This window comes from Mustela lutreola, chromosome 1 (genome assembly GCF_030435805.1).
Source record: "Mustela lutreola isolate mMusLut2 chromosome 1, mMusLut2.pri, whole genome shotgun sequence".
NCBI lineage: Eukaryota > Metazoa > Chordata > Mammalia > Carnivora > Mustelidae > Mustela > Mustela lutreola.
In genome coordinates this window covers 137262195-137289347 of record NC_081290.1, presented here as the reverse complement: position 1 = coordinate 137289347, position 27153 = coordinate 137262195, and the positions used below count along the sequence as shown (strand labels likewise).

The window sequence follows — 27153 nt, the reverse complement described above, 5'->3', positions numbered from 1 at the left end:
GTTTACATAGTTGTCTTGAGTCAAATCACTATTAGGTTAGGACATATGTATTTCAATTTAGGATTGTTAGATTTTAAAACCATTATACATCTTGGAAGTGGCTGTGGAAAGAACACTGAAACTGAACTTCTGTAGAAGTCTTGGTCAAATTTAACTTTTGCCTTTCAACTGGGTACTTGCCACAGTTCTGTTGTGGCAATTTAATAGTGATTGAAACTGTCTTTCTCTCTCTCATCTCATTTTTTTTTCCTTCTCTCTCTCTCTCTATTTCTAAGATTTGTTTATTTGAGAAAAAGAGAGGGGGAGGGGCAGAAGGAGAAGGAGAAAGAAACTCAAACAGACTCCACCATGGAGTGGAGCCCACCATGGGCCTAGATCTCAGAACCCTGAGATCAGACCTGAGCCAAAACCAAGAGTCAGTCGCTATAGTGGACTGTGCCACCCAGGTACCCCTCCTTCTCTTTTGAATTCTGCCCACCCCCCAAGATAAGCATCCAAATTCATATAGTCATTCTTTATAGGACAGATTTCCTGGATTCTACAATGAGACCAGGGAAGAAGGAACTGCGGCTATTACTTCTTTTAATCCTGACATTTTGCTTCCTTACCTGGATGACATTAGAGTTTTTATTGAGGTCATTGTTAACCATGTCACATGGTTGACATATAAACTTTCAGTCAAGTAAACTAATCTCCCTGGAACCACCTGGACAAAAGAAGTGGGAGAGAGTAAAAAAAAAAAAAAAAAAAAAGATTCTTTAATTTATAAGGCCCTCACCTGCCAAACCAAACTCCCAAGGCTATTTGCACCTACAAGATATTTGTCATATGATAAGCTCCTATTTATGATTATCCTCATCGTTGATATTTATAATTCTACTGTCAGTCACATGTTTTTTTTTTAAAGATTTTATTTATTTATTTGACAGAGATCACAAGTAGGCAGAAAGGCAGGCAGAGAGAGAGAGGGGGAAGCAGGCTCCCCGCTGAACAGAGAGCCTGACGCAGGGCTTGATCCCAGGACCTTGGGATCATGACCCGAGCCGAAGGCTGAGGCCTTAATCCACTGAGCCACCCAGGCGCCCCCACTGTCAGTCACATTTTAACATTTTAGTATAAGACTTTAAAAAACCATAATTTCTTGCCAATTATCACTAATAAATGTGTAATTTATATTTGTTTTTATTCTAACTTTCCCCAAAGATACCAAGGTGTACAAAGCATTATCAGGAGTGTAAGCACTTTAAGGCACTGCCTATGTTCCTTTAATATGGGTCACTGTAAGACTTCCTGCTTCTTAGAAAAGGGAATATAGGAAAAGTTCAAGACCAAAGGCCATACTAATAATTATTATGAAATTTTTGGTAACACAGTCACATAGGTAAGGATGATTGTAAAAGCAGCTGTCAAGATAATCCTTCTGGACTATGCAAGTTCTATGCAGATTTTAGTTGACATCAGTGTACTGACCTCAGGGCTATGCAGGGACACAGAGTACCAATAGTGGTCTTATTCACAGAGATGGAAGAAATATAAATGAGAGAGATAATCTTTATGAGTTACAAACTTCACAAACAGAAGATTTGTTCTCTATACTTGAAGTGATCTTGGAAAACATGACTCCCTTGTTAGTCACCCAAGTTACAGACATTTCATAGCAATAGAAAACTCAGCCTAACTCATGTGATGTATCATTATTTAATATTTAATGATTTTAGCTGAAAGAAATAATGTAGCAGTTTTATAGCAAGTTTAAATGTAGCAAATTTAAATGCCCTATGGTGAAAGAAATTAACTTCTGGGACTCCGTATTACAGCTGATATTTCAGAAAAAATATGAATAAAGAAGACCAAGAATCTGCATGAATTTCCTTTACTCTTTGATTATCACTCTTTCTGAAATTAATCTTAATATACATTTTGTTAGTGGCTTTTCATGTCACTCATTAATACTCTGCTGAATTACATAACCTAGTTTGACTAGAGGGTTTCAAATAGACAATTTTCCTAGCAAAAGTCCTAAGCTAGGCCTGCCCTGAATACCAGTACGCAATGAATCTGAAAGGAAGGGCTTGTCTTGCTGTATAAACAAGATGATGATAGAGTACTTCCCGAAATTTAACAGGTTGCATACTTAGCTATTTTGCAGCTGGGGTTACTGGAAAAGAACTGCCAGTATGCTTTATCCAAGCACCATCAGGAACACACAGAGTTGAGCAGGATGGGTTTATTAATCATTATAGCAAGGGAGGACACACACCATGGGAAACTGTTGTGTATTTCAGTAGGAAGGTATCCTAAAGATACTGCTGAGGATTTGGCTTTGATTGGGTAACCTTAGAAAGGGTCAAAGGAAGTAGAGATTCACTTTGGATTGGGTGTTGTCGGGAAGTGTGGGCAACTCCAGAGTTATCTATCTCAACAGATCTTACTTACAGGGAGAATAGTCTAGAGAGAGGATAAAGCTATAATTAGTAAGGAAGTAATAGTCACTCATTTAGCAAGAGAGGAGGATATTTTTTATTTTGTAGTTTATACAGTGACTTGAAAGCACATGTTTTATGAGATTGTTAATATCCAACAGAACAGAATGCCTTAACTATGTCAGTAGTTAATAGTAGGTAGTAAGTAGGTAATAATATTGAGACCAAGATCAAGTCAGGGAAGTTCTGGATGTTAGGACTATCTTGTCTTTTCTTCCTTCCTTCCCTCTCCCCCCCCCTCCCTCTCTCTTTCTTTCTCTCTCTTTCTCTCCTCTCTTAATGGAAAAACAACAACAACAACAAAAAAGCCCTGCTAGCCTGGCACTCTTGGGATTGGTGTTAAGAACTCATTATAAGGCAATAGAACTCATTATGCTCTTAAAAACTCTTAAGAACTCAGTATAGGGCAATAGAGGCCTTGCTCTGTCAACCTCACCAAGATGTGAGAACAAAAAAGTCTGAAGATGTATCGTGCCATATTTACCAAATTCATTTTAGGCAGCAGGCACAAAAACTGTCATACAACCTGCTCCTGTATGCTTAGGAAACCCTTGCATCCTTAGTCCTCAGACTCACCAAGCTCCTTACAGGAGAGGTTCTTACTGAGAAGAACATGGTTAGGTAAAGCACAGCTCAGAAAACCTTTTCTATGAAGGCCTGATGATAAATATATAAGGTTTTCTGGACTATGTGGTCTCTCTCACAACAACTGAACTCTGCTGCTGAAGTCCCCAATGAAGCCAGAAGATGAGCTGTGTTCCAATATAGCTTTATTTATAAAACAGTCAGGGGTCCTTTTTCTGGTCTGTGGACTGTAGTTTTCAGAACCCTGACAAGGAGGCCAGATGAGTCCATCTTCTGGTCATATGGGGCAACTTCTTCCGTGAAAAGAAATGATATAGAACCAAACAGATCTCACAAGAGCTTTGGGACTCATGGACTTTCTCTCTTTCCTTTTTATTTTTAGATCTTTTTAAAGATTTACTTATTTATTTAAGAGAGAGAGAGAGAGTAGGGGTAGGGACAAGGGAGAGGGAAAGAGAATCCACAAGCAGATTGTGCAAAGCACAGAGCTGAACAAGGGGCTCCATCACAGGACCCTGAGACCATGACCTAGGCCAAAACCTAGAGTCAGATCTTAATCGCCTGAGCCCCCAGGCTTTCCTCTTTTTTTTTTTTTTTTTTTTTTAAGGTTTGTTTATTTATTTTATAGAAAGCATACCAGAGAGACAGCAGGGGGAGGGGCAGAGGGAGAGAGAATGTCAAGCAGATTCTGCACTGAGCACAGGAGCCTGATGTGGGGGTGGATCGCACAACTCCAGACCAGGACCTGAGCTGAAACCAGCAGTGGGACCTGCAGTCAACCTGACCAGTACCATCCAGGTGCCCCAGGGCTCATGCGATTTCTACCTGCATATGAATATCTTATGGTAATTAATGAAGTATCTTGTGTAGATTTTTATCCCCAAATCTGCAGTGAGTCCACAGCTGTTCCTACAATGTTGATTCTTGTTTAAGGTAATTCAAATTCTAACTAATCACCCCCAGTGTTTATACAAAAGTTAACTTATCTGTGATTCAGACTATTTTTACTAAAGTACTTTAAATTACATTCAGATGATTTGTCTATTAGGCTTTTCTTTTTTAGGATAGAAATTTACTCTGATACTTTAAGTATTAGATATTGAATGTGGAGATACATGTATTGATAAGAAAGACACACAGGGAATTCATGGGAGGACCAAGAACCGTACTACAATCCTACATTCTATCCGTCTTTAGGAAGGTTGTTTGGAAAGGAATGTCATGCAGGATGACAAGACAGGAAGTGCTCAACTTCTGTTTTGTTTTCCCTATCCTTTTTTGTCTTTTTTTAAAGAGTTTGTTTATTTATTTGACAGAGGGAGATCACAAGTAGGCAAGAGGCCTATGGGGCGGGGGGGAAGCAGGCTCCCCACCGAGCAGAGAACCTGACATAGGGCTAGATCCCAGGATCCTGAGATCATGACCTGAGCCAAAGGCAGAGTCTTAACCCACTGAGCCACCCAGGCACTTCTCCCTCTCTTTTAACATGACTCAATTCTGCTCTTTCTCTGATCCACTGCTTTATCTATTCAGTGCCTATCCTTTTGCCTTCAAAATTTTATATCAGTCATGGGTTTTTCTTATGCATCCTTTTGGCTTTCTCCTAACTTTGACTCTGTCATTGCTTCTCCCTTTCAGGTATTTCCAAGGGTGTTCCGCTTCTAAATATTTAATTCTCTGTACAGTTCCCGCTCACATTCTCCAGAGGGAGAGTTAATTGACAAAACATGAAATTGTGGTGAAAAAACTTTTCTGCTCGTGTCTGTTTGTTTAAGATTTTGTTTATTTAGAGAGAGAGAGAGAGAGTGAGAGAGAGCATGAGAGGGGGAGAAGGTCTAAGGGAGAAGCAGATTCGCTATGGAGCCTGATGTGGGACTGGATCCTGGGACTCCGGGATCATGACCTGAGCCCAAGGCAGTGGCTTAACCAACTGAGCCACCGAGGCGCCCTCTTGTTTGTTTTTTAAACAAAAGTTTTTTTGGGAGTGGAGGCTCTATATAGTATAATGTTGTCTTTTTCCCCATATTAACTAGACATTAACAACTTACATATTAATATACCAAATTACAATTCCATGGATGAGTGAGAGATTGAGCGAGTGAGTGAATGAATGAAGTAAAAGTTGAAGCTGTGACAGTATTAACTTTCATTGTCACGGGAGTGCTGACAATTTTTAATTTAAAATTATTTGGGAGTCCAAAAGAAAAGCAGCAAAGCTTTATTCATTTGAGACCTCATTAAATGCCAGAAACAGAGCTTGGTATATTTTCATGTTCCCTTATTGAATATCCACAAAGCCCTGTAAGGGCGATACTATCTCGAGTTTTTCACTTGAAATTGAAGCTAAAAGTGTGTAGTTTTTTAGTATACTTCACTAGTTAATTGTGGGACTGGAGAGTCTCTCCAAGGCTATATTGTTCCTAAACTTTCTGTTGTACCGTGTCGCCCCAAAAGCCAGAACGGTGGCAGGAACAGGGATTTATGGGGTGAGCTTCCATGAATTGCCCTTGAGAGAGGGCAATTACGAGGGCAAACATCAAGAGAAATCAAGAAGTGGCAGAGCAATCAGAATGTATCTCTGATCAAACTGACTCCTTTCAGTTTTCCATGTTGGTGCCTCTGCCTATCCTTACTGACAGGAAGTAATCACAACTCGTTTTTCAGTGTCAAGTGGGTAGAGGTAAATCCTATGGTTTTATTCCCCAAACCAGAGACAATCGTATGGCAGTTGATAGATTTTTGCCATTTCACTTATGCTTCGTATCTCACACTAAGCCCAATCCCCTCAAGCTGCCCTCTGGATTTCCAAGCACTCTGCTTAGACTTCTCTCCAGGGCTCTGCTCTCCTCCAATGACTTATGAAATTCCCTTGCCTTTTATATTTCCCTTTGGTGCAAGCATGGGAGGAAAGGTCATTCCCATTACTGAGAATCTAGTCCTACTAACATTACTGTAATTGCTTTTTAGGAATGACTGATTGCATGCACTCAGGGGACATTTGTAATATAAAAGGAGAGTTTATCAATCCAAATAGCAAATTACTGGGAGTGTTAGAAACTTGTTTGCAGGTGGCATTCCCAGGGTCACTTGACCTCCCTCAACCATTTCACTACCGGAGCTCCTAGTACAAAACATAGGTCACTGGATTGGGACTACACTGGTGGGAAACTGCCCTTTCCCACATAAGAGTGTGGAACATCTTACCGTAAGAGACTGACTATTAGTGACAAATATGGTTATATCTAGGGGTGAAAACATGAATAATAGTCAGGCTGAGGAAATTGCAGGACTGGAGAACATTTGTAAAAGGACAATTTGCCATCAGTGCATTTGCAAGAGACCTAAGTGAGGGAGTACCTGCTCCCTCCCACCCCGGATATATTTACCTACTTCCTTCATAACAGTGATTTTTAACTATTCACGCTTTTTCAACTGTCTGAATCCTTTTATCTTTATAGAGCATATGTCCTCCCATCCTGAAGCTGACAAACACAGTCCTGATCTAATTTAATACCTACGTTAGAGTACATTTTAGATAGCATATCACCAAGTCCATGAACAGCTATGCTAATGTATGAGGTAACTCAGCACTGCTCGAAACACATTGCTGTTGCCAACACCATAAAATCGTATTTACTTTTGCTTAAAAGTGTTTGATATTGAATTTGTTTTCCCCTGGACTGTAATTAACAACATTCTCAACTGCTTACAAGATTCAATTGACTGGCAATATTAATCACACAACACAGAGAAACTGGCTATTGTATTTGATTTTTTCCCTTATGTGTTCTTGGCATCTAATCACTGATTAAAACTAAGGAAATGGCTCTTTTCACCATGCTCCATGGACATTTATTTTCTTGGTTTGTTTGGTCTATAAAGATCCCCACCTTCCCATCATGTTGGATCTTGCTTCTAAATTTCTATAGACATGGAATAAAACCAAGAAACAGTATTTCTTGTCAAGAGGAACAGTTTATTCCAGATAATTAAATCCAAGAATGTTCAAAGAAAACACAGCAAGGAGCATAAATTAGGTCCCATCAAGGGATGTAGGTCGTTCCTCATGAATGGATACTGACAAAACAATTTTATGGGAAGCTTTGAAAAGTCATTAATAGTTTTGAAACTTTTGGAAACTAGCACATTTTGTAGAAGAAAGCAACAAGGCTTAGTTTTGTGTTTTTAAAATGTCCTTCAGACATTCATGAATGTTTCATCTTTATATTTGACTGTATTTTGGGGCTTGCATCTAAGATTTCTGCACAGATAGTCTTATGAAATCTAGAGTAGATATTTCTTTTTTTCCCCTCACATTTGCCCAAATATCATTTGGAGAAACAAAGAAAACAGTGTAAGTATCAAAACAAAATTAGTTTAGAAAAACAAAAATTATCTTTCCAATGACTATAGAACCTCTTTTTTACTCATAAATATTATATAGAACTGTACTGTGTTAACAGCACCAGAATCAGACTCTAAACTCCAGGAAGACAATGACACTTCATTTTACTCACTGATTTTACCTTCTTCCTTAGAACTGGAGAATAATAAATAAATTAGGGAACAAAAATAATTTAGGAATTCCAACTTGAATTAAGTTGCTCCCTGATTTATGTATTTATTAGGTTGAAATTCCTAAATCATTTTGCATAGCAGTTTGCTACTTGCATTTGGAAGTCGACTAACAAAATTAAAACTTAGGAAAAGGAAGAATAATAAAGATGATTAAGAGAATGGACTCCAAAAGCAGGTTGTTTGGGTTTGAGTCTTATGTCTGAGAGTCCCTGGCTAGGTGACTAGTCTCATAGCCTTTCTTCATCTGTAAATTGAGGAAAAGAATTATACCTTTGTATACTTTTTTATACCTTTACAAAGGTATAAAAAATTATATCTTTGGAATTACATAATTACAGAGTGATTACAATGTTTGAAAAGTGACCAATATAGAGTAATTACTTTGTTAGAGATGTGGTGAATATTATTGTCATTAGCATATGATTCTGGACTCTTTAGGTATAAATGACTCATGTCAATATACTGATGTCAGAATGTTTCTAGAAGCCACGTGACAACCTTATCACATTTAGACTGGTTTTAAATTTACAAATGAAGGAAGAAAAAATATATATATATCTTGCAATAGTATATCTAGTTATGAGTTTGCCTATATCCCGAGCCACCTTATTTATCACTATACTACCCACCCCATCACAATCCCTTTCTAATATACCTAATACACACACACACAATTATGACTAAGTGATCCTGGCACTCATAGATACACACTTATATTATGATCCCATATCCTGAACTACTTGCAGTTTTCAGATTCCTCTGAGCTTTCTTGTCTCTACCTACATGTCTTTCAATTTGCTGGACCTTCTTCATGATGCATCTCCATTTGCTGGTTTTCACGTTGCAGATCTCAGGCTACATACTCTGACCCTGATTATATCAGGATGAGGCAGATTTAACACTTTGTATGTAGCTACATTATGTTCCTACCATGACTTTGTTTTTATAGGCTGTAAATTACATGAGAAAAGAGACTATGTCTCTGTATTTTCATCTTCTAGTAGCCTGTCTACCATAGTACTGGCATGTAAAAAGTGTTACATGAACATCTGCCTAAAATCAACTTCTCCCCTCTCTCTCTCCCTCCCTTATCTCCTTACTTCCTTAGTTCCTTCCATTTTTTTCCTCTCTTCCTCTTATAAATGGACTCAATACAACAACTAAGTGCAATAAAAAAATGAACCCAAATATATGAAATATATTACAGTGGTTACTAACATCAATTTTTTCTTCTATAATATTTAAAACCTACTTAAACCTGGGCCTTATTAAAGGACAAATGAGAGTCCCAGAGCCCCCAAAAAAGTAGATACTACATGTTAAGCATTACCATTGAGCCATATTAAAATGTGTTTGTTTTTGTGTACATTCAGAAGGAGGAAAAAGGAAGCAGAATTGTACGTTCTGTATCTCAGATGTGTGAAACTTTCTCTTGGAACTTAAAACACCTGTAAGCAGTATTTCTTGCTTTCCATCAGATTATTCTAAGTGGAATCTTGTTCACTTAAAATGTTCTGGTGATATGAGCTACAAGGTACAATTAGGTGAGAACATCTTGTGCATTTCATTATGAGTTTCATTTCTGTACTCCTTACTTGAGCGATAACTTTCTGTGTTTTCTTTAAGGATGAGATAGCTGTAGTGCAAAATAGTAGGCAATGTAGGATTATTTGCAAATCTGAAGAATTGTGAAAAGTGTATGTGTTTATACAGACATGCATGCATACTTCTTGAGAAATATTCTTCTTTCAAGTTAATATTTGTCAAATCATAAAATAAATTAAATACATTCGTCCATTGAAAGTCATCTTGGTTCTTTCCACAGTTTGGCGACTGTGGCCATTGCTGCTATGAACATTGGGGTAGAGATGGCCCTTCTTTCGCTACATCAGTATCTTTGGGGTAAAATACCCAGTAGTGCAATTTCAGGGTCAGAGGGTAGCTCTATTTTTAGTTTCTTAAGGAATCTCCACACTGTTTTCCAAAGTGTCTGCACCAACTTGCATTCCTACCAACAGTGTAAGAGGGTTCCCCTTTCTCCACATCCTCTCCAACACTTGTTGTTTACTGTCTTGTTGATTTTGACCATTCTAACTGTGTAAGATGATATCTCAATGTGGTTTTGATTTGAATCTCCCTGATGGCTAATGATGATGAACATTTTTTCATGTGCCTGTTAGCCATTTGTGTGTCTTCTTTGGAGAAGTTTCTGTTCATGTCTTCTGCCCATTTTTTAATGTGATTTATCTGTTTTGTGTGTATTGAGTTTGAGGAGTTCTTTATAGATCTTGGCTATCAGCCCTTTGTCTGTAGTGTCATTTGTGAATATCTTCTCCCATTCCATGGGTTGCCTCTTCGTTTTGTCAACTGTTTCCTTTGCTGTGCAGAAGGTTTTGATCTTGATGAAGTCCCAAAAGTTTATTTCCACTTTTGTTTCCTTTGCCTTTGGAGACATAAGTCAAGCAGAGAGAGTCAGTTATCATATGGTTTCACTTACTTGTGGAGCATAAGGAATAACACAGAGGACATTGAGAGAATGAGAGAAGTGAGTTGGGGGAAATTGGAGGCGGGGACAAACTATGAGAGACTGTGGACTCTGAGAAACAAATGGAGGGTTTGGAGGGGAGGAGGGTGGGAGGTCGGGTGAGCTTGGTGGTGGGTATTAAGGAGGGCACGTATTGCACGGAACATTGGGTGTGGTACATAAAAAATGAATTCTGGAATAATGAAAAGAAATAAAAAACAAAAACAAATAAAAAATTAAATACCGAGGATTATCATATTATATTAGTTAAATGCATATATCATTTAGTGACTTATTATATAATGAAGGAGGTAAATTTTAACCATACTTTTTGTTTTATCTTTTGATTTCAATGGATATATTTTAATGTAATTTCCTGAATATCAACTCAATTCAGTGCATACCCTTACATGTTAAGTGTCAGATTTTATTTTAGTCTCTTTTGTGTGGACTTGATATAACTATGGTCATTTGGTCTTTGTTGGGAGGGTGCTAAAAAGGTGTAAAATAGTAATCTATGTTATTAAAAATTATAAATTTAAAGTTTTTAATTTTTGGCTGCTGGTATCTGAAGTCACCCTTTTCTGACTTCCTAATTATATACTTTATCTATTAGAGTGCTAATGGGAAAAAAGTCTCACAGTGAGACATGAGCTTAATTAATTAGCAGCTTGAGCTGTTTTAAAAAATTGTTTATTCTGTAGATTTCTTATTGTGGAAGAGTCTATTAGCAGTCATGTAGATTATAATTTTTGTATTGGTTCCTATCATGTGTAATTTAAGAGTGATTTAAAGTTTTCTATTGTGCATAGTTTATTATAATTAAAGCTATAAAATGCACAAGTCTTTTTAAGATTACCTGTGTCATAAAATTTTATTGTGATTTATTTTAATGTAAGTTTTAAGGTGCAAACCCATTTTCCCATGGTTACATTTGTTGATAGTTCTTACTTTTTGACACCTATAGTCTAAGGGAAGAGAGAATGAACTGATGTGTGTCCTAAATCACAAGCACATTAGAAAAAAAGCAGAGAGAGAGTCAGTTATCATATGGTTTCAGTTATTTGTGGAGCATAAGGAATAACACTGAAGATATTAGGAGAAAGAAAGGAAAAGTGAATTAGGGGAAATAAGAGGGGGAGACGAAGCATGAGAGACTGTGGACTCTGAGAAACAAACTGAGGGTTTTGGAGGGGAGGGGGTTGGAGGGTTAGGTGAGCCTGGTGGAGGGTATTAAGGAGGGCACGTATTGCATAGAGCCCTGGGTGTGGTCCATAAACAATAAATCTCGGAACATTGAAAAAATAAAATTAAAAGGAGCAAAATATTGTTACTGATTTTATCTCTGTCATAAGGAAAAATATTATCATAATGTAATTTTCTACAACTACCAAATTAGCTAAAAATTTTCAGACATTTAGCATTGTGGGATTTTATCTTTCATTGGATTCACACCATTTTATCAGAAAAACCTGCAAACAGATGCATGAAGTTTAAGAAACGTGTCTAACTGCATCTCCCACATTACAGCAATCAATGTTGTGCAAGGTGTATGGCCCACGGATGGATGCTGGTCCTCAAACTGTGTACAGGAAATACTGAAAGAGGGAGTAAGGATTGAAACAAATGCCCTAGCAATCTGAGAAGAAAAAAAAAAGAAATTATACTAACTTCAATAGTAATGAATTTGGGCTTGTATTTTATGTGTCTGTTTTTATTTCATCTTTCAAGTAATTCCTCTTACTGTCTTTTACAAAAGACAGTAAGAGGAATTACTTGAAAGGTTTGTTCTATAGCAGATTTGGAAAAATAAAACAGATTCTTTACCACAGATCGTTTTTGAAGCATTGCTATGTAGTACATCATACAGAGTGAGGTTTACCAGATCCTGAAATTAAAGAACAAATGAGATTTGAAATTCCTTTTCTTGAAAATGTTGACACTAGAATAAGGAAGTGTCAAATGAGGAGAAGATTTTGCAGACCTCACTGTGGTTTAACACCTCTCAGAGGGCCCCCAGGGATCCCCATACTTGATATTTGGGCTGGGTTTAGGGACTCACTTTCAAGAAATAAAATGGTAAAACAGCGATGGGCTGCCATTCCAAAGTTAGCTTTAAAATTGCCACCTTCTCTAGTAGACATCTTCTCTCGCTGAAGCTCTTGGTCCGAAAGTTAGGAAAGAAAGAAAACTTGGCAAAGAACTATGTGAAAGATCAGATGATTCTCCCTTGGTCAGACCTTCGGAAGAGAAGCAGCCCTGACTGGCATCCTGAAGGCAGCCTTATGAGAGATTAGTAACCTTTGGAAACTGTTGCAAAAAACAGACACTAAATTGTGGCATACTTTAGTACCCATAGACCGTTAATATGCCCCTCTTTGAAAAGAAGGGAGGAGGTAATCTCCTTTATCACCAGTGGGCAGGGAGTCAGGTGGATTCCTGGGGACTGTTTTTTAGTCACCATTTTCCATATAATTTTTTACTACTGACTCTAACTCTCTGGTATATTGGGCTATTTAAAACAAAACAAAACATAACAAAACAACAACAACAACAACAACAAAAACCAAAAAACTACTGGGTTGACTTTTTGGTGGTATTGTTACGTCAGTGTTTTAAGACATCTGAAATCTAAAACTTAAATATCGGGACAAACCCCAAGACATATACATTACACTAAATTTTTAAATTGAACAAAGCCATGTTTTTCTTTTTTAAGTTTTCTGTCTCTGTAATCCTGAAAAGGAAAGAGAAGATAATGCTCACAAAGCAAAGCTGGTAGAGCCAGAATAAATCGTACTTTAGGTTCAAGATTTTGCAAACCAGTGAGCTATGAATGTAAACATTCTTACTATAGATAATAGCAACTATGCATTAGACTCTCCATGTATATATGATGAAATAAATGATAACAATATCTAAAAACAAAGTTAAAAAATGCCTTCAAAACAAAAATGAAAATTCAAAGTGAGCAAAACAGCTTCCAGTTTGTGTTTAAAAATAGATATTTAAAAAAAATAGATATTTTCAAAAAGGTATTCACAGATATTTTCAAAAAGGTATCCTTTATCCATGATAAAGGACCCAGATGAAGTAACTGGAGTTAATTTATAGGTATTGTGCCTACTACTTAGTCTGAAGAGCTTATTTTTTTCTGTGAAAGAGGAAAAAAAAGCACAGAAGTATACTCTTGACTCAAATAATGAAGTATAACTAACACATTTTGTTTCTTAAGATAATACATTCTAAAAATAATAGTTTGCTTTCATTTATGATTAACTTCATTTTGCAAAATATTTAGCTTATATTTTGAATAGTACTACATTGTCACTGACTATATGTGCTAAGGATTTATATCAGACTGATAATACATGTTTAACATTTTTACATTATATAAATTTATCTTTATTTACATTTGGTATGGTGAACAATTCTCATATTTGTACTATATTCAATATTTAGGTAAGTAGTTTTTTTAATCACAAATTATGAATACTCAGAAAGTGCTGTTATAGATACCAAAAGAATATGAAGTAAATAAGGAATGTTAATATTTTATTACATATATTATTGGCTACTATTCTATTTTACTATTAATATTTTACTATTTTGCTCCAGTAAGTACAATAACTGTAGTTTCAGTTTACTAATCTGAGAAGTGTTCTAGAATTAGAAGCACTTTTATAATACCTACAGGCATTTTTTACTTTAATTTATTCCTTGGTTTCCACTTTATTTTTTTTTTTAAACTTGCTTGATTTTTCTTTATTTTTTTAAGATTTTATTTATTTGACAGAGAAAGAATCACAGTAGGCAGAGAGGCAGGCAGAGGGAAAGGAGGAAGCAGGCTCCCTACTGAGCAGAGAGCCCTGACATGGGACTCAATTCCAGAACCCTGAGACCATGATCTGAGCCAAAGGCAGAGGCTCAACCCACTGAGCCCCCCAGGTGCCCCTTGGTTTCCACTTTAATCGAGAATCATGATGTCATATAGAAAACACATTTGCAACTTGTTCCTAAAACACTTTTTTAATATAACATATCTAAAGATTTTGAGAATCATATTCTTTTTTTTTTTTTTTTTTTTTTTTTTTTTTTTTTTATAAACATATATTTTTTATATACATATATTTTTATCCCCAGGTCTGTGAATTAAAGAAGAATTGAAAAAAATCATGGAAACAAATGATAATGAAAATACAACGGTTCAAAATCTGTGGGACACAACAAAGGCAGTCCTGGGAGAATCATATTCTTACTTGCTTCCGAATTATAGATCTTGATTTCTTGTGCTGAAAATATGGACCACTCACCTTTAGATTCTATCCAAAGCTAGATGATATATTTATGATCACAAGAAGGAAATGAAATACTTGGAAAATTTATAAGCTTTGAGATTTGAGGAATGAATCACACAGATCCAGAACATTAAACACCATAAACACTTTTTCTTCCTTCAAAAAATGTTGTTTCCCTTGCAGAAATAGGTATCCTATTAAATATTGTTTTCTCATTTTTATTTGTATCTGTTTTTATTTATTTTTAAAGATTTTTTTTTAAATTTTTTATCTGACAGAGACAGAGATCACAGGTTGGCAGAACAGCAGGCAGAGTGAGAGGGAGAAACAGGCTTGCTGCTCAGCAGAGAGCCTGATTTGGGGCTCGATCCCAGGACCCTGAGATCATGACCTGAGCCAAAGGCAGAGGCTTAACCCACTGAGCCACCCAGGCAACCCTGTTTTCTCATTTATAAATAAATGTTCTTTTATGGGCGGCAGCACATTACAGAATAGTAAGTAGTACAGGGGTCTTTCTCAGCAGAAGACCAGCTTGTCAGGACTTCCCACTTCTTGGCCCCTGGTCTCAGTCGTAACTACTCCGCTCTGCTGTAGGAAGCACCTGAGGAGGTGTAGGCAATGTGTCAAAAGATGGTTTTGGCTGTGTTCCACTAACACTTCAGTTATAAAACAGAGGTGGAGCCTGGCCCATGGGCCTGAGTTGTTGATCTGTGGTATAGGGAAATGTTTAAGCATACAAACTCTGAGCCCTACTTCCGGGGTTCAAATCCCACCTCTATTTCTAACCTGCTGTGTAAGCTTGACTAGATTACTAAGTCTCTCTGCTTCATTTTCCTCATTTGTAAAATAGGAGTGATGTTAGAAACACGTACCCCTTACAGATGCTCAGAATAAAGTGCTTTGAACAGCTCCCAGTTCAGGGTAAGAGAGCAGTGACTTTAAGCCACTGTTTTATTCAATTTCTTTACGTGTGTTAGTTAGTGTCCTTATACTTATAATGAAGATTCCCAGTATTTAAAAGCCCTTATTTTTTACTTATTAGGACAAAGTATTTTTTTTTGCATTTTCCCTTATACTAATGAATTATGAGTTTTGTGTATCAAGGAGGGAGTTTGACTTCAATTTGCAGAGATTTTCATAGACAGTTGAGGAATTTGCTGAATGGCACTGCCCTTTCACATAATTCATTTTATTTATATGTTTAATCTGTGGTGAGTCAGGGAACATAAAGTGTTTTCTAAAAAAATAAAGGACTCACCAAAGTGTTATAAATATATTCTTTCAGGGTCCTACGACATCACTTAGAAAAATGAGTGGTACTGGGGTAATAAATGAGACATTTGGGGCCTGAAGCAGATGGTTTTTCTCAGTAGATAATTCCTTTATATCTAGACAAAGCTTACTTACTCTATCTTAAGATCTAATCATGTGTTAAGTGTTTCTGTACAGGGAGGTTTCCCCTTTTGTGAAATACACTGGCTTAACTATTAGACAAGGCATTCTTCCTATCATATGGTGAAATGTGTAGATGAGTTTGTCATAATAAATAGCATATTTCCAAAAAAAAAAAAAGCAAATTTCCATTGCTATTTTTTAGCTTATAGAACTGCATCATGATTTGGCTTAGCTATTGAAACACAGTAAGCAATAAGAGTTCCTGCTAGGGAAATTCTGCACTTTTGTCCAAGCGGGTTTGGGCAACATAATCACAAAATACAGAAATCCTAGGCAATTTATCTTTCTCCACCTTGGCACAGATTCACATGATTGACATCATAGTGTCTTTATTTCTGTGGACATATTAAAAGGCTGACAAAGTTTTTGTCAATAAGCTGAGCGATCGCTTATTATACGCCCCTCGCTTTGATTCTAGAGATTGGAATCAAAAAACAAAATTGTTGTCAAAGGTTAAAAGTTAGGGATCTTCTTGTCTTTTGTATTTCCCCTAATTATCAGCCTTTTGTTGATCTACTTGCTCCTTGGGAATAAATGGAATCCTTCAGGCTCTCCTCCCATGAAGAGGACTAGGGGCCAGATACACTCTCCCTAATTCTGATGTGTTTGTGTCCTCTGAGCCTGAATTTCTCCAACTGCAGGCATTTCTTGCAGTTTTCTAAATCCCAAGTTGGCTTATTTTTGATCTAAATTGAAGCTTGAGAACAACCAATATTCACACAAAGCTTTTGAGACAAAAGAAATTGTGCCTGAATGAACACTTATGTGAAAATACTTTTATCTCTTACTCTGGCAAAATTCCCAAGGTTTAATGAGGTGAAACAATTTTCAGAAAAAAAAAAAAAATCTAGTGATGTGAGAACAAAAAGAAAAATATCTAAAAATAGTTAATAGGCTAACTACTTTGCTTTTCTAAACTATGTCAGATCCCCACAATGACCAGACATTCACATTGCTCTTATCCAAAAGAATTAGGTTCATGGTTTACATTATAATTGTTTAGATTACTATGGCCCCAAAGTAACCCAACATAAGTGTGTTACTCTATTTTCCCCCAAGATTTATATTTCCTATTTGTAAAGCAATCTTAGAATATGGTGTACTTCAAATAAGATCAAAATGGTTACTTTTTTAATTAAGTTTTTAATTTTAATTCTAGTATGCTTAACATACAATGCTATAATAGTGTCAATATAGTGTACAATATAGTGATTCCAGTCTATACATTTCTCAGTACTCATCATGGTATACACTCTAAATCCCTGTCACCTATTTCCCCCATCCACCTCCCCTCTGGTGACCATCAGTTTGTTCTCTGTGGTTCAGAATCTGTTTCTCCGTTTGTCTTTCTCCCTCTCCCCCTTTTTTTTTCCCATTGTTCATTTGTTTTATTGTTTCTTAGTTCATTTGTTTAAATTATACATAGAAGTGAAATTGTATATTTGTCTTATTGACTTATTTAGCTTCACATTATACTCTCTAGCTCCATCCATGTTGTTGCAAATGGCAAGATTTCATTCTTTTTTTTTTTTTTATGACTTATTAGTATTCCATTGTGTATATATACCACATCTTTATCCATTCATCTATCAATGGACACTTGGGTTGCTTCCATTATTAGGCTATTGTAGGTAATACTACAATAAAATAGAGGTACATATATCTTTTCAAATTTGTGGTTTTATATTATTTGGGTGAATATGCAGTAGTGCAATTACTGGATTGTAGGGTAGTTCTATTTTTAAATCTTTCTCCAGTGGCTGCACCAGTTTGCATTCCCACCAACAGTGCATGAGGGTGCCCTTTTCTTCACATCTTTGCCAACAGTTGTTTTTTTATGTTTTTGACTTTAGTCATTCTGACAAGTATGATGATTGTGTTATCCTGAAGGAAGTTATTTAAATATGGTTAAAACTATATTTTACCTCTGTCTACCTATGTATCATTTATCTATCTATCTCCACTTAATTCCTGCTCATCTGTACAGATGCTGGGTATTTCAAACACTGTGTGTTGCATCACACATGTTGCTTTCACATTGTGAAATTTTGAGCTTCATTGAGCTTCATTGCTAATGATGTGAGTTTCAGATCTATTCCTTCCTTTACTTCAGTTTGATATTTATATGGATGTAGGCACTGTGGCACAGAAAACTTACGGTGTCTTCTTGGGGGATGTTACTGATAGCTCTGCTACTTCAGAAGGGTCTATGGTGGTAGCAGAAAACTTGCCTTCTTGCATTAACTCAATCATAAATGGTAGGGTTTTTTTTTTTTTTTTAAGGTTCACTATAGCTAATGTTTGATATTTTGGAAGGCATTCCTTTCAAAAATGTTATGAGGAGTTCATGGTTCTTTTCTAAGCAACCAGAAAAACTAAAGAACTTTGTTAGCAGTAATAAAATATTGTCCCACGGTGATGTTGCTCAGAGATACTAACAGAGATAAACCTGGTGTTTCCAATTAGCAAGTGTGTTTCAGCTGCTCCTTTATGTCAAATATTGTGTGGATATTTACATTTTTTATAACTAATCCCCACAGCACCTTTGTCAGTGAGGCAGGCATTTTTTTCCCCCAACTTTAGTCACAGGATCTGAGGTTTACATCATTTTCCTCTTCTTTCTTTCTTTCTTTTTTAGATTTTATTTATTTGAGAGAGAGAGTGAGTGAGTGAGCAAACATGGGCAGCAGAGAGGGTCAGAGAGAGGGAGAAGCAGACTCCCCACAGAGCAGGAAGCCTGATGTGGAACTCATCCCAGGACCCTGAGATCATGATCTGAGCTGAAGGCAGATGGCTAATTGACTCAGCCACCCAGAAGCCCCTGTTTATATCATTTTCTAAAGTAATACAGCTAATAAGTGGTAAAGTCAGATTTAAATTTAAGTCTCGTTTCTCAATACACCACTCATTCTCATTGTCTAGTTTAATTTAGTTTAGTTTAGTATTGTGTTTTGTCTTGTTTCATTATGCTTCAAGGAGAACTTCAAACTCCTCTCCACGCTTTGAATGAGTACAAGTCATCATCCCTACACAGTTGAAATGTACCTTAAAAAAAAAAAAAAGTTATTAAATGAGCATATTCTGATGTTCAGCCAAAGTTTTGAGACTTGAGTGGAGGAATTTAATTTGAAAGATTAATTTTCCAAGAATTCTATCATTCTATGATTTTTTTAAGATTTTTATTTATTCGTTTGAGAGAGAGAGAGGGCACAAGAAGGGCAGAGAGGCAGAAGAGAAAGCAGACTCTGCTGAGCAGGAGCCTGATGCGGGACTCGATTCCAGAAACCTGGGATCACGACCTGAGCTGAAGGCAGATGCCCAACCATCTGAGCCACCCAGGCACCCCTCATTCTATAATTTTTTACAAAGATATTTTTAAATGAGCCTAAGCAATCAGTATTTATTTAATGATCCGGTGGTGTTATTGTCCCTTCATCTGATCCTAGATAATTTTTTGCATAACTTGTCAGTGTAGACTGCCATAAATGCCACTGTCTTAACATAACCCGATCCCAACCTAAATGCAAGATGGACAGAGATGATTTCTGAAGTTTTTCTTTTGTTTTTTCTTTCATCTGAAATTGGTAAGGTGGGAATACAGAAGGTGGTGATGAGTGATTAGTCACAATAAAGAAGAGCTTTTGCAACAATTTAAAATTTTTGAATAAGTTAGTTAGGAAGTGTATTTATTTCCATAATTAAAAGGTGCTACATTTTCCTTTTTGTCAAATGGGGGTTTTAGCAAAGAGGTTAGAAAGAAGGTGAAAAGAATCTCTACCTAACCTTTTTAGATTCCTAGGTTCTTAGATTTCCAATACATTGACTTTAGTGGGTTTAAGAGTGTGGAGTTTAGAAATGTTTAGTCAAGGAGCCTCACCATGCTATACCACTCTTTCTTACTACAGTGAAAATAGCTTATTAATTTCAACCGTTAAATGTGTTTTATTGACCATAAAATATGATATAGCTTATTAATTTGAACAGTTAAATCTGTTTTACCTACCATAAAATATATGTGTGTAGTTCATCTACAAGACTTTAAAGGTGGTAAAACAGTAGACACAATTGAGTTGGTCAATGTGTGTGGCTTTTAAAAAAACTTTTATGTACACATTGCCCCACCTTATTGTTGTATAGTCATGTTTATTAAATGTACATATAGGAAGTATATTGTAATGACTTTTTCATATTAAATATTTAAATTTTAGGCAAGATTTAATTAGGTGTGCATTTTTTTTCAAGCTTCCAATTGCATTTTGATGAACTCCTTAGATATTCAATTATCATGTGGCAAATTTGCATAAAGTCTATTTATACTATGTGGGCTAAAGTAGATTCACTTGGTATTTTTGCTGCTGTATCGATTTACTATTGAAATGTACTGGTGGAAAATGAAGTTGCATAACTAGAAATTGGTAAGATAGTTTTGTAGCTTATTAGCTTAGGGTAATGAACTGCATATCCTATTACATATTAATTGCAATTGAAAGTATTGTTTTATAATATTTAGGTGAAGTGACAACCAAATATAATTAAATTATTAAACATTGACTTGCAATGAAAATGAACACACTTACTGAAAAACATGTCTATAAAATGTAAACAATGTATTCCCTCTTGATAACTATTGTTTTTCTCTTGTTTCTTTTTTATTTTTATTTTATTTATTTATTTATTTATTTATTTATTTATTTTATAATTTGCTGCTTGCCATTACAGGAAGTAGAGGTTTGTATTCAGCTTCTGTATTTCATATTTTATTCTAGATTTTATAAGAGTCTTTACAATTTAATTACTCATATACACTCATTTCACATTCTTTTCCTCCTCAGGATGATTATTTCCACACTTGGAGTCCAGGAAAAGCCTTCGACCAGGGTAAGAATCTAATTGTTTTAAAATAAAAAACTTTACATATTTATAATCACTATATGTTCAACATGATATTTATTGTTGGTTAGATTCTTAAAATACTAAGTAGAAGAGCATCTTTAGGTAATGGAAAAGATTGTATAGTAATTAATTTCTTTACAGAATAGTGTAGTCAGTAATAAGTGAATTAGATATCATGATTATGTCAGAAGGTCTTTTATTTTTAGATATGTAGCTTAGATTACTGATTTGGGCTTCTGAACTTTATCCTGTTCATTTTTGTTAGCTGATCCAAATCTCTTCATCCCGTTTTGTAATACACTCAAGTGCATTCAGTAGGACATAGATTCATTTGTGCAAAATTTCAAAACAAATGACTTTGCAGTCTGTGTTTCAGTTAATAAAAGCTTTCATTTAAAACAGCATAGACTGATAATTCTACTCAGCTCAGGTCTTAGTAAGACACAAAAGGGTAAGTCCTATATAATATGAAGGTTTCACCTCCATACCCAGTTTGTACTTCTGGTTATGTACTTGAGAAGGAGAAGCAGGAAAGATGCATGGGAAAGGAAGATGTGAAGCGGAAACTTCAAGTGCAATGCCATCATAATTATATAAGTAATTAAACAGATTTGTTTGCTAAATTCTACATTATTAGAATCAGAGACTCATCTTTTTTAAGTCTGGTACAAAAGAAATTTCTACTTTACATTAACTATAATAACCTTACAACAAATATTACTTCCTGAAGTAGGACCATTTAAAAACAGAAATCATTTTTTTTTTTTTAAAGATTTTATTTATTTATTTGACAGAGAGAAATCACAAGTAGTTGGAGAGGCAGGCAGAGAGAGAGAGAGGGAAGCAGGCTCCCCGCTGCGCAGAGAGCCCGATGCGGGACTCGATCCCAGGACCCTGAGATCATGACCTGAGCCGAAGGCAGCGGCTTAACCCACTGAGCCACCCAGGCGCCCCAGAAATCATTTTTAAGAATTAGTTGTAATATGTTATTAAGAGAATCTTAGGGAATTTTGGTATGTCCCCCAATTTTTGACTTCTCTCTGATTACCAGTCTGGATGGACCTAGCTGGGGACTGTCATTAACACTGATATTTGCCTTCAGTCTGGAACAGTCATTCACAGCCAATCCTTCTTTTACTATTAATTTTTTCTGCTATACATCATGTGATTTCACTGTGATTACCCAGAGTGTTTATTTGTGGAATCTGCATTTTACAATTCTAAAAAAGTATTTTTTATTTCACTAATAATATAAGTCAAGCCAAATGTACTAAAAAACAGGCAATAAAAAAACAATGACATACAGACCGAGATGTATTTGTAAACTCCCTTGGGAAATGAATTTTTATGATGGAATCATAAACCTTGAAAAAAACCAAAATTATCTGTGAAATGGATGTTAACACTTAAATTTGCAATTCTTAGTACATCCAATTGCAATGAAGATGGCTTGGGTTTTGTGTGTGTGTGTCTGTGTGTGATAATTTGTTGAACTACAATTTATCTCCTGTTCAAAAAAATGAAAAAAAAAAAAAAAAAGATTGCTATAAGGAGGTTTCCAAACCCTGGTAAGATTGACTTAGTTTAATTTTCAAAGAGCTTTTTAACCTACTAATTTGTCAAAAATATCATATTTATCAAAGAGAAGCTCATGACATAATAATAGCTAATAGTTAGAATGCCCTATATTCCCTCACTATTCTAAGTATTCAACATAGGAGTTCATTTAATCTTTGAAATAACCCTGTCAAGTAGATGAGGAAGGTGAAGCACTTAAGCTTAAACTCCTACTCAAGGTCATGTTCCTGTAAAGTGGCAGAGTCAGAATTTGGATCCAGGCAATCTGACTCCTGAGCGCCATTTCCTAAATACTATGTGACACTCTTGCTCATATAGTAGCATTAAAACAAAATGATGTATTAGTGGTATTTTGAAGTTTCTGTTTTAAAAATAAATGTTTGTTTGAATGAACGTTAGAGCTAGTAGCTGTGCTTCTATATTTTAAATAATATTTTGTAGATTATTAGACCCAAGGTTTTAGTTGATTGAACGTATGCAGTTGATAAACATGTATGGGAAAGTTTAGTATCAAAAGAATAAAAAGGAAAATGGAAAAAAATAGATTGAGATGCATGTATTTGCTTTGTATTTGTCTTGGCTTTGAGTTGTATCATCTAACCTATTGGTAGACCATACTGAGGAGTGAGAAAAATTATCCTGTTTTCATATAGCTTTGAATAACATAGACAGTGTGCATCACTTGGATAGAAGAGACTTGAGATAAGCTGATTTCTAATGCTTCTTGGTTTTTTATGATGAAAGAATATTCTGTTAAGTACCATTTTCAAAATCTGATTATAATAATCTATAATTTTTTAGAAGTATCTATAATTTTTAATATATTTTCATGCTATATGGACATCCATATCACATATTAGTATACATTGATTTTCTGCAGTTTCCTTTTGGAGAATGTTTGCATATTTCTTGAAAAGAATAAAGAAAAAGTTGCCTTAGTTTTACATTTTTTTAGCATTGTGTTTTTTATGCTGATACTTATACCATTTTTACCACATACATTTTAAATTATATCTTACTTTCTTTTCTACACAATGGTCCTCAAAATATGGAGAAATTAAAGGACTACTAATGAAAAAATTAATGTTTCATGACAGAAATGGTGCAGTTTCTCATTGCCAAACCCTTTCTACATGTATGCATAAATGTGCACATGCATACATACATAAGCATATACATAATTTGCACATGCATAAACACAAATATTTGCATGTATAAGCTTTCTTCTAGTTAAAGCTCACTGATTGTTGAGATAAAGGTTTTATAACTTGTGTATGACAAATTTTTCATCTTGTGAGTTTCTTTCCATAAATCAAAATGTTTCTACATTGTTTTTGTTTTTTTGGTTTACCTGGACAATAGTAAGAGTTTTGGGAAAATATAGTAGCTTCAAGTAAATTTCAGTAAAATGATTTTAGTGATGGTAAAATCTGCTTTATAATAAAGAAAAGCATACTGATGCTAAAAATAAATTTCTTTTTATTTCTCCACGTAGAATTTTCTGTGCCATTACGTGTGTTCATTAGTGTGGCTAATCATGAGTTGACACACAGGAATTGACAAAGAATATTAATGAGGAGATGCATCTTCTTGAATATCACATGAAAATTTAATGTTTACTATGATCAAGTTAAAGGGGAAATGCATGGATGAACCTGGAGTGGTAGCATGATAAATATTTTAAACAATTTAATAAAGACTTTAAATAGATAGGCTGTAGCTTTAAAAAACTAAAACAAACAAAAAAAAAACCACTTTTTTTTTCTTTTCATTTCATTAACCTTTTGCCTTGTTTTTGGTTATGGATTAATTTGATTTGTAATAGATAAGTTATGGAAATTTTTTAACAGGAATTCCTGTCAGTTGTTTAGAGAATCTAGAGGTACTAAAGTGCTATCTGTACAAGGAATACCTTTTATTCAAAAATTCTTTTTCTCCATGATAGGATATTCAAGTACCCTGAGATTAAATAGTTGGAAGCAAAATATATTTTGTATATATTTTCCCAATTTTATTATCCAATCCAGCTTGGAGTGGTTCCAATTGGTATTCCCCATGGCAGTGAATTATAATCAATAGACTAATAGTAAAGAAGCTAAATTTAAATAGATGGAGAGATTTCAAGACAAATCAATTTCACTTCATTGATGTGTTTCTCCTGCTGAGGTGGATTTCTGAGATACAGAAAGAAGGGAGAGGATTGTGCCTGTGGCTTAGATCAGGATCCTTCAGCCGTTTCACAGCAAACCAGTCAGGGGCTCTCTTCTTAAATCTGGACCGCTGTGTGAAGAGCAGCCTGAATTCTTCCGGCTCATTGGTGGCATGTAATTCAACAAAAGTTCCTCGGGAAGTGGTGTGCTAGGAGGCCATTGCTAAACTCAAACTGCTGAGTCTAGGCAGGAGAGAGACATGCGCACATGTGCACCTTTTATCGATAATATCGATCTATCAGTAATATTTTATATTACCGACGCACTCTCTCTCCATTCTTGCAAGGATAGGTGGGAAGTGAGAATAAAGACTGAGCTCTTTGAAAAGACAGTGGGATGCTAAGCGTTATACTTACACATTGTTTCCTCTTTTTTCACGATCAGTTCGTAGAGCTTCTTTGATTCCCATAAATTTTATCACTCTTTGCAAAGCATCTCACATATACCAACAGTCAGATCCTGACATGTCCCTTTGCAATCAGTCTCTGGCTACAAAGGAAAAGCTATTGAGATTTCCTCTGGAGCTTTTACTCCCCTCAATGAACAGAGCTGTTCATTGTATTATGGCTGTAATTATTTTTGAAACTGAGTAAGACTAGTGTTTGAGAAAACACACCCCCGAATTATCTTTCCCTTGGTAAACTATGCTACCATACTTTATAAGACATAGTACATGTGTATTGCAAAATGGAGGTAGGTGGCTCTCTCCCAGATGACTTTAATTTTCACTTGTCTACATGAGGGTCTTTTTTTGTTTGTTTGTTTTTTTAAAATGTTCTTGGATGGTATTTATTGATAGTTGTCTGAAACAATAGATAGATCTGATCCATGCTTCACAATAGGGGCATGGTAGTATCATAATGCTGCTTTGTGTCAGTACTTGGGGCCTTTGGGCATTTTTCTAGTGGAAAAATTGATGTTCTCAGAATTGCAATTCAGTGGGGACAATATGCAAAGATAATTATATGATCACAATATTTTCTAAAAATGCTTTCAATCATTTAAAATGTAAATTCTGAACTGTGATTTGATCTGAATCATTATTTGATCAACTCACAAGAATTGATTTAGTATTTTTGTATCATTTTGGACAAATTACTTGTTAGGTATTCAAGTGCTAATAGCTGTGTCAATTCGCATCCTACATTAGTTATAACATTCATGGTGGCAGCCTTGACTCATAGAAGCCTTCTAGAAAATCATCACAAAAAAGTAATATTCAACCTAGAAATGAACAGCGCCACTTCATTTGTTCTGTCAGGTTTAGAATGTAACAACTACATAAAGCATATAACCGAGAAATGTATTTTCTCTTCTTACTCAATTTTGATTTTTTTGAGAATGGTATTTAACTTGTCTTACCCCCACAGTCTAGGAAAACAAATATAGGAGTATTCCATAAAATGTAGGAATCAGGAATCTTACATTGCTCTATTCTGTCAGTGCTATTTTCTCCACTGAATAATAAATATTGCATAAAGGTTTGCATTTTTAATTTACAAGATAAAAATCAAGATCAATAATGCTTCATTTGGTTCATATCACAGTAGCTTACATACATATGTAAGAAGGCAAATTATATTTATTTCTTTTCAATGACCTTATGTTACTAAATTGTGAATCAAATTTATAGAGCAAGAAATTGATAACATATACCTTAAAGGTGCTCAGATTTTAAGAAATAAGATTTTTATCTCAAACTTTATTAACATAGTGATACGTATTGTGAAGATTGAAAAAAAAAGCAGTTATATAGGAAGTCATATTTTTTTTAAAGATTTTATTTATTTATTTGACAGACAGAGATCACAAGTACGCAGAGAGGCAGGCGGGGTGGAGGGGGGGAGCAGGCTCCCCACCAAGCAGAGAGCCCGACATGGTGCTCGATCCCAGGACTCTGGGATCATGACCCAAACTGAAGGCAGAGGCTTTAACCCATTTAGCCACCCATGTGCTCCAGGAAGTCATATTTTTAATAGGAAACTTCGCTGGTTAAAAAGTTGATGTTCATTCCTGCCAACACATGAAATTTACTAAGCATTTTTATAAAAAGCACAGTTACTAATCTGGGGTAGATTCTGGGCACTTCGTGTATGTCTTTGTATGTGTGCGTCTGTGTGTTAATTTTTAAGAGTTATAATAAAATATATATAGCATAAACTTTACTATTTTGACCATTTTTATGTGTATAGGTCAGTGGTGTTAATTCACATATTTGCGAAATTACCACTACTTTTTCTCTCCAGAGCACTTTCATTTTCCCAAACTAAAACACTATACCCATTAAATCCATTTTCCTCTCTTCCCAGTTCTTGGTACACAACATTCTACCTCCCAACTCTATAAATTTGACTATTCTAAGTATGTCCTAGAAGCGAAATCATAGAGAATGTGTCCTTTTGTGACTGACTTATTTTACTTAGCATTATGACCACAGGGCTCATCTATGTTGTAGAATGTCAGAATTCCCTTCTTTTTAAAAGCTAAGTCATATTCTATTGTAAGTATACGCTACATTTTTTTTTCCATTCATACATTGATGGTTACTT

General features: G+C 35.4%; 1 protein-coding gene across 2 annotated transcripts in view; it reads left to right on the top strand.

Annotated features, from left to right (window-relative positions):
* Positions 1 to 27153, top strand: part of SPOCK3 (SPARC (osteonectin), cwcv and kazal like domains proteoglycan 3) — a 489739-nt gene that overhangs the window by 135644 nt on the left and 326942 nt on the right. For both annotated transcript variants that reach the window (XM_059174767.1, XM_059174763.1), the window contains exon 3: positions 20756 to 20801. In XM_059174767.1, coding sequence (XP_059030750.1) covers positions 20756 to 20801 — 46 coding nt within the window. The remainder of the gene's footprint in view (positions 1 to 20755; positions 20802 to 27153) is intronic.